The sequence below is a fragment of the Mus caroli genome, chromosome 16, assembly GCF_900094665.2.
Source record: "Mus caroli chromosome 16, CAROLI_EIJ_v1.1, whole genome shotgun sequence".
Taxonomy (NCBI): Eukaryota; Metazoa; Chordata; class Mammalia; order Rodentia; family Muridae; genus Mus; species Mus caroli.
The window spans coordinates 16,006,378-16,021,639 of NC_034585.1; the positions used below are offsets into that span (position 1 = coordinate 16,006,378).

The window sequence follows — 15,262 nt, forward strand, 5'->3', positions numbered from 1 at the left end:
CTGTGGCCCTTGTTTTGGCATGCATGTTGTGTGTATGGTGTATGCGTTGGTTGCGGAATGCCCAGGTCCACACTGCCGCCATGGTGGTGCAAGCTTTTGCCACAGTGGAAGCAGGGTGGTCACCTCAGATTTGGCTTGCTGCCATGAAGAATGAACAATGAAGCCATTGCTCCATAGGGTTGTACGGCAAAGCACTGCACAGAGGTTAGTCTGGAAGCTGTTTGACAATCTCTGGGAGGTATGTCTGATTGCATGAGGGTCGAGTGTCCTAGTGTCCTTCCCCCAGGAAAAACGGCACGGGAGCAGGTCAGGGTTGCTCTGGGTAAAAACCTGTGAGCCTAAGAGTCAATCCTGTACATGGCCCCTATTTCTGCACACTGGGGATCAGACCTCTATCTTCATCCATGGAGCTTGTTCAAAAAAAATATAAAAGGGGGAATTGTGGGGTGCCATTCCGGACTTCCTGGCCAGCCGGATGGAAATCTACTCCAGGTAGTAAACAAGCCCATGTTTGGTGGATGGCCCGCTCTTAATCCCTGATTGGCTGAGCAAGCCTGTCTAGTGAGGTGATGTGACCTGTGGTAATTGGTGGGGGCGTGGTTGTGGCTGGAGTGGAGAAAGACACTTGTAATCAGAGAGTTAGTTCATATTGTTGTTCCACCTATAGAGTTGCAGACCCCTTCAGCTCCTTGGGAACTTTAGCTCCTCCATTGGGGGCCCTGTGTTCCATCCTATAAATGACTTTGAGCATCCACTTCTATATTTGCCAGGCTCTGGCATAGCCTCACATGAGACAGCTATATCAGGGTCCTTTCAGCCAAATCTTGCTGACATATGCAATGGTGTCTGCATTTGGTCGCTGATTATGGGATGGATCAATGGGTGGGGTAGTCTCTGGATGGTCCATCCTTTCATCTTAGCTCCAAACGTTCTCTCTGTAACTCCTTCCATGGATATTGTATTCCCTATTCTAAGGAGGACTAAGTATCTTCACAACGGTCTTCCTTCTTCCCGATTTTCCTGTGTTTTGCAAATTGTATCTTGGGTATTCTAAGTTTCTGGGCTGATATCCACTTATCAGTGACTATATAACTAGTGTCTTCTTTTGTGATTGGGTTATCTCACTAAGGATGATATCCTCCAGATACATCCATTTGCCCAAGAATTAAATAAATTCATTGTTTTTAATAGCTGAGTAGTACTCCATTGTGTACATGTACCACATTTTCTGTATCCATTCTCTGTTGAAGGAAATCTGGGTTCTTTTCAGCTTCTGGCTATTATAAATAAGGCTGCTATGAACATAGTGGAGCATGTGTCCTTCNTACCAGTTGGGACATCTTGTGGATATATGCCCAAGAGAGGTATTGCTGGATCTTCCTGTAATACTATGTCCAATTTTCTGAGGAACCGCCAGACTGACCTCCAGAGTGGTTGAACAAGCTTGCAATCCATCAGCAATGGAGGAGCATTCCTCTTTCTCCACATCCTCACCAGCATATGCTGTCATATGAATTTTTGATCTTAGCCATTCTGACTGGTGTGAGGTGGAATCTCAAGGTTAAATGTTCTTTTAGTTTCACTGTGTCCCTGTTTAGTTTCTGTTTCCACGATCTGTCCATTGATAAAAGTGGTGTGTTGAAGTCTCTCACTATCATTGTGTGAGGTGAAATGTGTGCTTTGAGCTTTACTAAAGTTTCTTTAATGCATGTGGCTGCCCTTGTATTTGGAGCATACATATTCAGAATTGAGAGTTCATCTTGGTAGATTTTACTTTTGATGAGTATAAAGTGCCCTTCCTTGTCTTTTTTGATAGCTTTGGGTTGGAAGTCAATTATATTCGATATTAGAATGGCTACTCCAGCTTGTTTCTTCAGATCATTTGCTTGGAAAATAGTTTTCCAGTCTTTTACTCCGAGGTTGTGTCTGTCTTTGTACCTGAGGTGGGTTTCCTGTAAGCAGCAAAATGTTGCGTCCTGTTTGTGCAGTTTATTAGTCTATGTCTTTTTATTGGGGAATTGAGTCCATTGATGTTAAGAGAAAAGTAATTGTTGCTTCCTGTTATTTTTGTTGTTAAAGTTGGGATTCTGTTCTTTCAGCCATCTTCTTTTACGTTTGTTGAAGGATTAATTTCTTGCTTTTTCTAGGGTGTAGTTTCCATCCTTGTGTTGGTGCTTTCCCTTTATTATCCTTTGAAGGGCTGGATTCGTGGAAAGATGTTGTTTGAATTTCATTTTGTCATGGAATACTTTGGTTTCTCCATCTTTGGTAATTGAGAGTTTTTCTGGGTATAGTAGCCTTGGCTGGCATTTATGTTCACTTAGGATCTGTATAACATTTGTCTAGGATCTTTTGGCTTTCATAGTCTCTGCTGAGAAGTCTGGTGTAATACTAATAGGCCTGCCTTTATATGTTACTTGACCTTTTTCCCTTCCTGCTTTTAATATTCTATCTTTATTTAGTACATTTGTTAGTTTGATTATTATGTGTCAGGAGGAATTTATTTTCTGGTCCAGTTTATTTGGATTTCTGTAGGCTTCTTGTATGTTCATGGGCATCTTTTTCTTTAGGTGTGGGAAGTTTTCTTCCATAATTTTGTTGAAGATAATTGCTGGCCCTTTAAGTTGAAAATATTCATTCTCATCTAGTCCTATTCTGTAGGCTTGGTCTTCTCATTGTGTCCTGGATTTCCTGCATGTTTTGAGTTAGGATTTTTTGCCTTTTGCATTTTCTTTGATTGTTGTGTCCATGTTCCCTATGGAATCTTCTGTGCCTGAGATTCTCTCTTCCATCTCTTGTATTCTGTTTCTGAAGCTCGCATCTATGTTTCCTTATTTCTTTCCTAGGGTTTCTATCTCCATTGTTGTCTTTCTTTGGGTTTTCTTTGTTTCTACTTCCATTTTTAGATCCTAGATGGTTTTGTTCAATTCCATCACCTGTTTGGTTGTGTTTTTCTGTAATTCTTTGAGGGATTTGTGTGTTTCCTCTTTAAGAACTTTTACCTGTTTAGCAGTGTTTCCCTGTAATTCTTTAAGGACTTCTACCTGTTCAGCAGTGTTCTCCTGTATTTCTTTAAGTGAGTTATTAATGCCCTTCTCAAAGTCCTCTACCAGTATCATGTTATATGAATTTAAATCTGAATCTTGCTTTTCTGGTGTGTTGGGGTATCCAGGACTGACTGGGGTGGAATTTCTGGGTTCTGAGGATGGTGAGCATTCTTGGTTTCTTTTAGTAAGATTCTTACGTTTGCCTTTCACCATCTGGTAATCTCTGGTGTTAGTTGTTATACTTATCTCTGGCTGGAGCTTGTTCCTCCTGTGATTCTGTTAACCTCTCTCAGCAGTCCTGGGAGTCCTGCTCTCTCCTGAGTCTCAGTAGTCAGAGTACTCTCTGCAGGCACGCTCTCCTCTTGCATGGAAGGTACATAGAGGTCTGGCATTCAGATCTGCCTCCTAGCTGATGATGAAGGCCTGAAACAGGACCTTCCCAGAAGATGTGTTGCCTCTGCAGTCTGTGTGCTCACCTTCACAGACTGGTCTCAGAGGGACATGGGACACTAGATGGCTCCCTCACCTGCTCTGGCGGCCAGAGCCCTCCCAGGAGTCCACTTCTCCTCTGGCAGGGAAGGTGCCTGGATGTCAGGATCCCAAAATGGGGCCTGTCCCAGGAGCTGTGTTGTTTCTGCCTGCTGCAGAAGCTGTGTTGCTTCTGCAGTCCGCACTCTCACCTGTGCAGACTGCTCTCTGAGGGACCCGGGACACAAGATCTACATCCCTTTTTTTTTCTTTGTCAATTTTTAACATCTATACTGAATGCTTGCTGATAACTTCTAAAATATTCTAAAACCTTTCTTGTCCATTCTATGGTTTAAAATCTCTGACTTCCTTTCTCTTTAATTCTATGCTTTATTAAAAATTATAACTCTCTGTTAACTCTTTATTACTATTCTGTGCTAAGAATTTAACTCTTTTCCATTTTAATAAATGCTATTATCTGACAATTAACACATACTGCCTACTATCTAGGAATTAAGTGAAAAGATTGATTGCTGGTGCTCCTTTAGGGGAAAAAAAGAATTAAGATGGTTCACACAGACAAATATGCACAGGCACTTATACTTTCAAACATTCATATTCCCACATTCTCTTTTGGCAGGCCTGACCTTCAGTCATAATCAACTCCACGTATATTCATATAGATTTACATACATACTTATATAACTATAAACATTCTGCAGAAGAAAAATCACATATGCTGAAGAAAAGAAATATTTGAAATAGAAAGCTTGTCTGTTTTCCCTGTATAGAGAGGTGGGGGTTTTTTGTAAGCACCCTGCACAATGAGGTTTTAAGCAGTGAAAAGTTACTCGTTTATAAAAAGGTTCATTCACCAAAGTTCCAGCCCTCCTGCAAAACTTCCTTTGTTAGGTTTACTTTCAGCTTCTTAAGAAATTTCCATTCTGAATTCCATAGTGACTACACTAGTTTGCAGCCCAATCAATAGTAAATGAGTGTTCCCTTTTTCTAGCACCCTCTTCAGCATTTGTTCTTAGTAGTTTTGTTGATCTTTAACATTATGACTTGGGTCAGATGAAATCTCAAAATTGCTTTGACTTGCATTTTCCTAATTGATATAGTCAAGGCATCACTATTTATTATGACTTGGGTCAGATGAAATCTCAAAACTGCTTTGACTTGCATTTTCCTAATTGATATAGTCAAGGCATCACTATTTACAGATGATATGATAGTATACATAAGCAACCCAAAAAATTCTACCAGAGAACTTCTACAGCTGATAAACAACTTCAGCAAAGTGGTTTGATATAAAATGAACTCAAACAAATCAGTAGCCTTACTTTATACAAAAGATAAATAAGCTGAGAAAGAAATTAGGGAAAAACACCATTTACAAATAATATAGAATATGCTAGTGTAACTCTAACCAAACAAGTGAATGATCTGTATGAAAATAACCTTAAGTCTCTCAAGAATCAATCAAAGACCTCAGAAATGGAGAGATCTCCAAGCTCATTAGTAGGATTAACATAGGAAAAATAGCCATACTACCAAAAGCAATCTACATATTCAACACAATCCCCATCAACATTCCAACACAATTCTTCAAAGACATGGAAAGAATAATTCTCAATTTCATATGACAAAACAAAAAACCCAAGATAGCAAAAACAATTCTTAACAATAAAAGATCTTCTAGAGTAATCACCATCCCTGACCTGAAGCTATACTACAGAGCAATAGTGATAAAAACTGCATGATATTGGTACAGAGATAGACAGGTTGATCAATTGAATATAATTGAAGACCCAGAAATTATGTGTCACTTATGGACATGTGATTTTTGATTAAAAAAAAAAAGCCAAAATTACACTCTGGGAAAAAAAGCATCTTAAATAAACTGGTAGTCAGTATGTAAAAAAATGAAAATAGATCCATATTTGCCACTTTGCACAAAGCTCAAGTCCAATTGGGTCAAGGACCTCAACATAAAACCAGATATACTGAATCTAATAGAAGAGAAAGTGGGGAAGAGCATCAAATTCATTGTGTGGGGGTGGGGAAATTTCTGAAATAGAACTCCAAGGCTCTAGATTAAGAATTGATAAATGGGACCTCATGAAACTGAAAATCTTCTATAGAGCAAAGGACATACTCAATAGAACAAATTGGCAACGTATGGATTGGAAAAAAAAAATCTTCACTAACCCCACATCTGATAGAGGGCTAATACCCAAATATGTAAAGAAATCAAGAAGCTAACCTCCAAAACAAAAAACAAAAAAAACAAAAAAAAAACAAAAACAAAAACAAAGAACCCAATCAAACAATGGGATATCAGCTAAACAGGAATCCCAAACGGCCGAGAAGCACTTAAAAAAACATTCAAAATCCTTAGTGATCAGGGAAATGCCAATCAAAATGACCCTGAGATTCCACCTTATACCAATCAGAATGGCTAAGATTAAAAACTCAAGTGACAGCACATGTTGGCGAAGATGTGGAGAAAGAGGAACATTCCTCCATTGCTGGTGGGATAGCAAACTGGTACAACCACTCTGGAAATCAACCTGGAGGTTCCTCAGAAAATTAGAAGTAGATCTACCTAAAAACTCTACTACACCGCTCTTGGACATATACCTAAAAGATGCCCATCATACCACAGGGACACATGCTCCACTATGTTCATAGAGATCATATCTGTGATAGCCAGAAGCTGGAAACAGCCCAGATGTCCCACAATGGAAGAATGGATACAGAAAATGTGGTCCATTTACACAATGGAATTCTATTCAGCTATTAAGAATGAGGATGTCATGGGTTTTGCAGGCAAATAGATGGAACTAGAATATATCATACTGAGTGAGGTAACTCAGACCCAAAACGACATGTATGGTATGTACTCACTAATAAGTGAATATTAACCAAAAATGTACAGAATACCCAGGATATAATAATTCACAGAATTTAAGAAGATTAACGAGCCAAAGGACCCAAGTAAAGATGCTTCAATCCCACTTGGGAGAGAAGAGAAAACAAACACAGGGTGGGGATTGGAAGAGGGAGGGAGGAACCTGAGTGAGTTAGGGGAGAAGGAGGGAGATAAGGGGACATGATCAGGTATTGGGGTGGGGAAAAACAGGAGTGAAGCCCTGAGTTCCAGCAGAATGAATGTAAACATGCAACCTCAGGAGGTAGGAAGAGGGGGTATTCTCTAGAATGTACCAAACACCTGGGAGGTGAGAGACTCAAGACTCGGAGTGAGAGACCTTAGATGAAATGTCCAACAGTGGGGAAAGTGAATGTGTAGAGTTTTACCTCCAGTAGAAAAAGATGGCATAAAGTGGAGGGATGGGATTGTCATGCCACAGTCAAAAACTCTGACCAAGAATTGCTCCTTCTAAAAGAACTGCAGGGACAAAAATGGATAAGAGACTGAGGGAAAGGCTGTCCAGTGACCAGCCCAACTTGGGATCCATCACAAATGGAGGCTCCAGGCCTGACACTATTACTGATGTTATGCTGTGCTTACAGACAGGATACTAGCATGACTGCCCTTTGAGAGGCCCAACAAGCAGCTGCCTGAGACAGATGCAGATAACCAATAGACTGAAGTTGGGGACCCCTGTGGTTGAATTAGGGAAAGACTGGAAGAAGTTGAGAAGGAGAGTGACCCCATAGGAAGACCAGCACTCTCCACTAACCTGCACCTGTGAGATCTCTCAGACACTGAGCCACCCACCGAACAGGCAGCAAACACGAGCTTGTTTGAGGCCTCCAACACATATACAGCAGAGAACTGTCTGGTCTGTCCTCAGTGAGAGAAGATGCACCTAAACCTCAAGAGACTTGAGGCCCCAGGGAGTGGGGAGGGCTGGAGAGGGGAAATACTCTTGGAGATGGGGGAGGAAGAATGGGATGAGGAACTGTTTGCAGGTGAACCAGGAGAGGAATAACGACTGGACTGTAAAAAGATTAAAGATTTTTTTAAAGTATATGGCAGTTATAAATACAGTCAAAACATTTTAGTAGTCTAGTCTTTTATTTTAATTAAATAAATTATCTATTTAAAAATATAATAGACATTTAGAAATTGCCCTGAAGAAAAGAAGTCTTTTCATTTGAGCCAATAAGGCAAAAAAAAGTAGGATAAAAATCTAACATTTACATTTTGCTTTTTAATTATTTTGAACCTCAGTTTCCCTTTGTGGTAAAGGTATTAATCACATAATAAATATTTTATCTAAACAATTTTATCTTTCTTTAATGAGAAAAGTACAAGCTATTGTTCAGACAATGAAAATAATAATTTTTTCTGAATTTGAAAAGAACTTGTTGTAGATGTTTAAAATCTCGTAGAATTTCATGGTAAATATATCTGGTCCTCTTATTGTTGTTGCTGTTGGTGTTTCTATATTTGTTATTTGTTTTTTCTAGAATATTTTTAATTATTGTTTTAATCCTTTTATTGGTTATGAGTCTGTTTCAGCTGTGGAATTTTTGATTTGGTAGATATGCTAGATATAAAATTGGTACATTTCATTTAGAGTTTACAAATTAATAGTTAAAAGTTTTTAAAGTATTTCCTTATAGCATTCTTGTTTTCATTAGATATTTTCTTTATTTATATTTTAAACGTTATCCCCTTTCCTAGTTTCCCCTCTGAAAATCCCCTCCTCTCTCCCCTTCCTCTCCTCTCCAACCCACCCACTCTCATTCCCAGTCCTGGCATTCCCCTATACTGGGGCATAGAACCTTCACAGAAACTAGGGCCTCTCCTTCCATTGATGACTGACCAGGCCATCCTCTACTACATATACAGCTAGAGCCACAAGTTCCACCATGCGTCTTCTTTAATTGGTAGCTTAGTTCCAAGGAGTTCTGGGGGTCCTGGTTAGTTCATATTGATGTTCCTTCTATGGGGCTTCAGACCCTTCAGTTCCTTGGGTACTTTCTCTAGCTCCCTTATAATATTCTAATATTCTTTTCTGCTCTTTGTAGTTATTCCTTTTTTTTTAAAGATTTATTTATTGATTATATGTAAGTACACTGTAGCTGTCTTCAGACACTCCAGAAGAGGGAGTCAGATCTCATTACAGATGGTTGTGAGCCACCATGTGGTTGCTGGGATTTGAACTCCGGACCTTCGGAAGAGCAGTCGGGTGCTCTTACCCACTGAGCCATCTCACCAGCCCGTAGTTATTCCTTTTTAAGTCATTGTTTTACTTCTTTTGGTTAGTTAAGCCAAGAATCTGCCGATCACACCATCTCAATTAAAAAAAAAGTCTTTAGATTAATCAAATCTTAGTACTGCTTTGTCTCTAGTTCATTAATTTCTTGCTGTAAAGAAACACCATGATCACAGCAACATGTATAAAAGAAATCATTTAATTGGAACTGGTTTGTCATTCAGAGATTTAGCCAATTATTATCATGGAGGGAAACATGTTGGCATGCAGGTAAAAATGATGCTAGAATGCTAGCTGAGAGTTCTACATCTGGAATCTGCAGGAAGCTGGAAGAGAATAAGCCACACTAGGCCTGTCTTGATCTTCTGAGAGCTCAAAGCCCACCCACAGTGGCACGCTCCCTCCATCTCTGCCACACATACTCTATGAAGACCACAAACTGTGTTAAATCATCAGCATTGCAAAAACATATTATAATGCAGAGAACAAAAGGTTGAAAGTTTTACAAAGTTACAAAGAAAGCCAAAATAAGCCAGTCAGTGTGTGAAATCACAAGAAAAAATGAAGCTTAAAATTCTGAGTTGATGTCTTTACAGAAAATGATATCATACAAAAGAAAAACGTGCAGCACCCATCAATAAAGACAACTCTTACCCTGCCAGTATTTATGAAATGCACATAGAAGTTATGACATGCTCAAATGTATTGTGATCATTGTAAAAGACATAACTGTAAAAAACAAATTAGTGAATATCGATCAGTTATGCCTTTATATGATGTGTGCTCATTTTAAATTACTTATTGTATGATATTTGTAAAGAACAATTATTCAAACTAATAGGTGTGATATGATTAAAAATTTCCAAATTAAAATATACCTTTCTATTTTGTTGCTATTAGTAAAGTGAATCAATTAATTTTAAAAGGAAAAATTTTCCTTTGCATTAGTTTGGATAATTGCTATAGCAGCTTGCATATAAATTCCACAATATGTACTATACATGCATCAACGAATTTTAAGACTTCTTAGATGCTGCTCTTTTATTGCCTTACTACAGCATAGCAAGACTTTACAATGGGCATCTGTATACAGATATAAACATATACCTAGGTACAATTATTCATTACTCTGAAGTAAATGTGTAAAACAAGCTTAAAAAGTGAGTTTACAAAACACAAAAAATGAGGCATTTTTCTATTCATTTTTTATTCAAAAAATTACTTTGAACTATGTTTTTCACAGCCATGAGGACATCTTTATTACGAAAGCTGTAGATTATGGGGTTGAGTGTGGGTGTCAGGATGGTGTAGAATATTGCCAGAAACTTATCCTGCCCTGGAGTGTGGTATGAGCGAGGTCTCATATATGTGAAAATGAATGGCCCATAGTACATTATGACAACAACCATGTGGAAGGAACAGGTGGAAAAGGACTTTTGCCGGGCCCCTGATGAGTGCATTTGGAATACAGTGAGGAGAATTTGCACATAAGATATAGAGATCATGGAAAATGGGATCAGCAGAAAAATAATGCCACTCACATAAACTCCTCGTTCATAGTGTGTTGTGTCTATACATGACAACTTCAACATGGCAGGGACTTCGCAGAAAAAGTGATCAATGGCTCTTGAGTGGCAGAAGGGAAAGTGGAGTGCAAAAGCTGTGTGTACTATGGAGTTGAGGATCCCCACCAGCCAGGAGCCTGCAGCCAGGAGCCTACTGGAGTTATCCCTCATCAGCACAGGGTAGCGAAGTGGATGGCAGATGGCCACATATCGATCATAGGACATGGCTGCCAGGAGAAGGCACTCACCACCTAACAAGGTAAGGGAGAGAAATATCTGGAAGGCACAGCCTGCAAAGGAAATAGTTCTGCTGCCTGAGAGAAAGTCAGCAATCATTTTAGGAACAATGTTGGAAATGTGCAANATATCCATGAAGGAGAGATGACTGAGCAGGAAATACATTGGGGTATGGAGTCGAGAATCCCTGTGGATTAGGAGGATCATGAGGGCATTTTCTGTTATAGTCATAATAAAAATGAAAAATATAAATGAGAAAAAAGTTAAGCTTGTCTTTGAAGAAGAGAACAGTCCCAAGAGGATGAAGTCGCTGTTGAAAGTGTAGTTCTCATATTCCATCATATTTCCTTCTATTTTACCTGCAAAGAGATCATTCTTTACTTAAGGGAAAGTTGTTAAATCTATGACTTACTTATAATTTTACATAATGAAGTGGGTTGATATGTAATTTGTATTCACCATCAAGTGCCTCATAGAGGGTTTCAGAGTAGATGTGTTATAAGTACATGGTTTTTTTGTTCAAACAAAATTTAATATTTAGTTTGGAATGGACTGTTTTATATTTCAGATTTTGTAACTGCACTTACTTTCATATGCTTTACTCAAGCCCACACATTACTTGAATAAACCTTTCACAATTGCACATCCTGTGTAATCTCCACTCGGGTTTCCTTCAGGTGGAACTCTCCCTAGAACCTGGGCATTGTAGAACCATTCATTAATTAATTGTATATTCCAGTTGAAACCCAGATTTTCCTGCTCTTTTACAGTCTGCTCCACTTTAAGTCTTGAATAAGGAAAAATGGGCTCCAGTTATGAAAGGAAGTAAGAAAGATTAACAGCAGCATGAAATGTGTGGGTCATTTTGTGCTAAGTTTAACACAATGAAAGGAGCTAACCATGATTAGGTTTAGAAACATTCAGTACTTCTTTCAAATGACTGTGATTAAACATCAGTGTGTGTGTGTCTGTGCATGGGCGTGTGCGTGTGTATGTGCATGTGTGTGTGTGTGTTTAAGAGAGAGAGAGACAAGACAGACAGAAAGACATAAACAATGATGGAGACAGAAATATTACTTTTTTTCCTGAAAAGTTTTTTTTCCATCCTTAACTTATATAGTTCAATATTAACACAACTAGCCTGCACAAGAGGCCTTCCTGATATCTACCTTGGTAGTCACACACAGAATTCATTGGTCTTATCCACTTGGTGAGTCAGGCTGTACATTTCTCATCACTGAGCAAGATTCCACTAACTTCACTTTGAAGTTTCTTTCTAGTTTTAGACACAGCTATAGATTAATATTATAAACTATATAAGCCTTATACTACTCCATATTAATATCCTTCATTTTATTTATTTACTAATGTGTATAAGTATACACACATATGTAACCACATGAAGGGGTCAGCAGATCAGTTCTTAAAGTCAGTTATCTTTTTTCATGCTTTAAAACTTATTTTTGGCATAATAATATATCAGTTCTCTGTGCCATTTTCTATCTTTAAACTCTTCCTTGCTCTTTCTCAAATCCATGGCCTCACTTTTCATTAACTGTAGTTGCATGAGGGATCTGGCAATTAATAAGTACAAATATGCTCAGTCTATACGGCATTTTTATGTTTGTCTTCAGAGTGACCATTTGCTATTGAGTAACCAAGCAGTGTGCTCTTCCCTGGGGAAAACTATTTTGCCAATTCTCAGCATTCAGTACTTGCCTATAGATCTTCAGGTAGTGCTGAGACTTCCTGGTCTTTCCTCTATACACAGTGGCATGGTGTTGTCATTGTTTCCTTCCAGTTTTACATGTATTCCTAGGATCAAGCTAAGATCACCAGGGTTAAGTCACAAATGTCTTTACCTGCAAACTATTCGCCATTTAGCAATTAGGAAGTTATTAAAATATACCATATGTACAATAACTTAAAATTACTTAGATTACATTTTCACTTTACTACCTTATTTCAAATGTGCAGAAAAGTATGCAATCTCTTTTAAATTTTAGCTAGTAGTCATTGCTCAATCGTATATGTTACTATACATTCAACTCTGAAAAGAATATTTATTGACAAAATGTTTGATATGAAAATAGTGGAGAATATTACATTTAATTGCATACTTACATGAGAGCAGCAATTTTATTGTTTGAAACTATAAATGACCCACTGGTAAATTCAATCATAAAATCTTCAAGCCTCTATATTCACTTGGTTGGGAAGAATCTGCATGTGAACAGCAACACAGTCGAGCATTACTGGTTACTGACTGTGTACATGAACCTACGTTTAATGCCCACCCACTAGAATTTAAGAATTCTGTAAACACTGAAGCATACTCATTTTTAGTAGATAAGACATTGACTGGGTGAAAGAAATTTGATAATTTCTTGCTAAAAATTGAAGTGCTGTTAGCTCAAAAATATGTTTTAAGATAGCCATATAAACTATATCTCACCGTCTTAAAAAAAGATAAGAAAATTTAAGGCAAATAAAGTATCCTAAAATATAGTTTCTGTCTCTGTAAACAAAACACAGACCAGATACAAAACTATGTGAAAATTTGTATTAAATTTTCTCTAAAGGTCAATCAAGATTTTATCAGTGCTTGCTAGAATGTTTTAAGATTAAATGAAACATATTAAATAATGCTAGAGGGGGGTAAAGCAGAGCCTATATTATAGCAAGAAACAATGTCTAAGACTGTTGCTACAATTGTTATGTTAATTGTCTTCTATAGTTGCTATATTCTAACTATTGTTATTTCTGTATTTGTTAATATTCTAAGGTAGTTTAGATAGGAGGGGGATATAAGGAAGAGGAAAAGATAGAGAATGGTAAAGCCTTGGATACTATGGATGAAGAGCCCAAGATAAAACTCAGCCAGGAGAAATTATGTTACATTATCACTCCCTGCATACTTAGTGAGTTTGTGGACTCCCTAGAAGAGAAAGATTTTAATATAGTGGGTATGAATGTACAGGCACCTTCTCACAAAGAAATACACTTGAACGTATACTTAGAAAAAAAATGACACTACTGAGCCATCAAGCAAGCTAATCACGAATTAATTTTTCCAACTGTTGTTTGCTAGTTTGTTTATTTGTTTGTTTGCTCTGTGTGTGTGTCCTTTTAACACTCTAGCCACATGCAATCACCACAAAGTTATCATATATCTACACTGTTTACTTACAGCCAGATTTAATACAATCATACATTTCACATTGTCATCAAATTCATAATGCCAAATTCTGAGCTATTACAATAAATCCCCTCTAATAGCCCTCTTCCAACAAAGTCAGGAATGGGCATTTATAATTCTTGAGCTCATGGATTCAGTATGGTGTCATTTNTGCAGTGGAAATAGTTCTAAATCTCTTTACTTCTCTCCAATACACTAATCACACTACACAAATCATATGTCTACAAGTTCTGCCTGTGTAAACAATGTTCATGTAGTCTGTCCTTTCAGATTCCATGAAGTGTGTGTAACCATGGTAATTCTAAATGTACATAACTCATCTCCCAACTTTGAATTGAACATTTATACTGAATCAGCATCGAGTTTATAATCCTGTGCTACTTATTTTCNGGAACCCTATAGAAAGTGACTAACTTATACTGTTTTCCAGTAGTAGTTCATGTCGGTGGGAACTAAAACAGCATACCTTACGACTTCTTTTGTATAGATTTCAGCATATGATTATGAACACAGTCAAATGAAAGGATTACAAGTGCATAAAGCTGAGGCTCCACTTCCCTATCAAATGAGTACATTCTCAATCACAAGACTTGCGGCAGGTTGCCAACATCACCACCTATATTTTTTTTTTAAATTATAAAAAACATACTTATTTTATATTCACTTGTTGTATGTCTTTCTGAAGACAGAACACATTTCTATTGTATTATACACCTCATAAGGCTGAATTACAGTATCTATAAGATATTTCCCATACAGTAGATGTGGCTGAAAGGAAAGAAGAAAGTGATCAATGATTCTAGAAACTGACTTTGTGGATTGTCTGGTTCCACTTATCTATACTAGAACACAAATCAAACAAACAAACAACACATAGCAGTGAATAAGGCTTAGTTGCTGGTTTCAAGATTGAAAAAATGCAAAATATTGTTCACATAATTGGAAATTTCCAGCAACTATAATATAAAGTCACGCTAGAGTTAGCAAAGTGAAAAAATAGGTTGTGCTGAAAAATATGTATATGTCTCACATATGGAAGAATATAACAGAAATCATGTGACTAAGAACCTTGTAAAAATAAAAATCTTAATGAGATCTGTGCTTCAATAAGAGAGTATGTCAGACAAAATGTGGAGTGTCTGCATTATTAGAAGAGCCCCGGGTCATACCTTCTCAGGCACTGTGCCTAGAGCACTCTCTTGAAGAGATAACATTGCTGAAAGATATAAGCTAAGTTTTTTACTCTTTAAACTTATTATTGTAATACATATTCAATGCAATCCATATTTGACTAATTTTTGAACAATCAAAAAAATAAAATCTGTACCTTGAGAGCATATTACAATGATATTGCTTTAAAACAGAAGCACTGTTTTTGAAGCACAAGGACTGTCAAGATATAGGTCTGACTGTCACCACTTTAAACTCTAAATGGTAAACCTCCTTAAAGTAACATTGGCAAATGTAATCACACAGTTTGTGAACAATTTTATGTCTCCTACAGGTCAAATAGGGAGGAAGGAGTGTGGACAAAGAAAAGAACTCAGTGTTAAG

At 37.5% G+C, this 15,262-nt stretch overlaps 2 protein-coding genes across 2 annotated transcripts in view; one reads left to right on the forward strand and one right to left on the reverse strand.

The window, feature by feature from the left end:
- The window catches only part of LOC110311252 (protein HIRA), an 844,395-nt gene that overhangs the window by 646,231 nt on the left and 182,902 nt on the right, over nt 1–15,262 (forward strand). The window lies entirely within an intron of this gene.
- LOC110311256 (olfactory receptor 2AJ1-like) lies at nt 9,907–10,851 on the reverse strand. Its single transcript, XM_021184518.1, has one exon. The coding sequence runs from the start codon at nt 10,849–10,851 to the stop codon at nt 9,907–9,909; it is 945 nt and encodes a 314-aa protein (XP_021040177.1).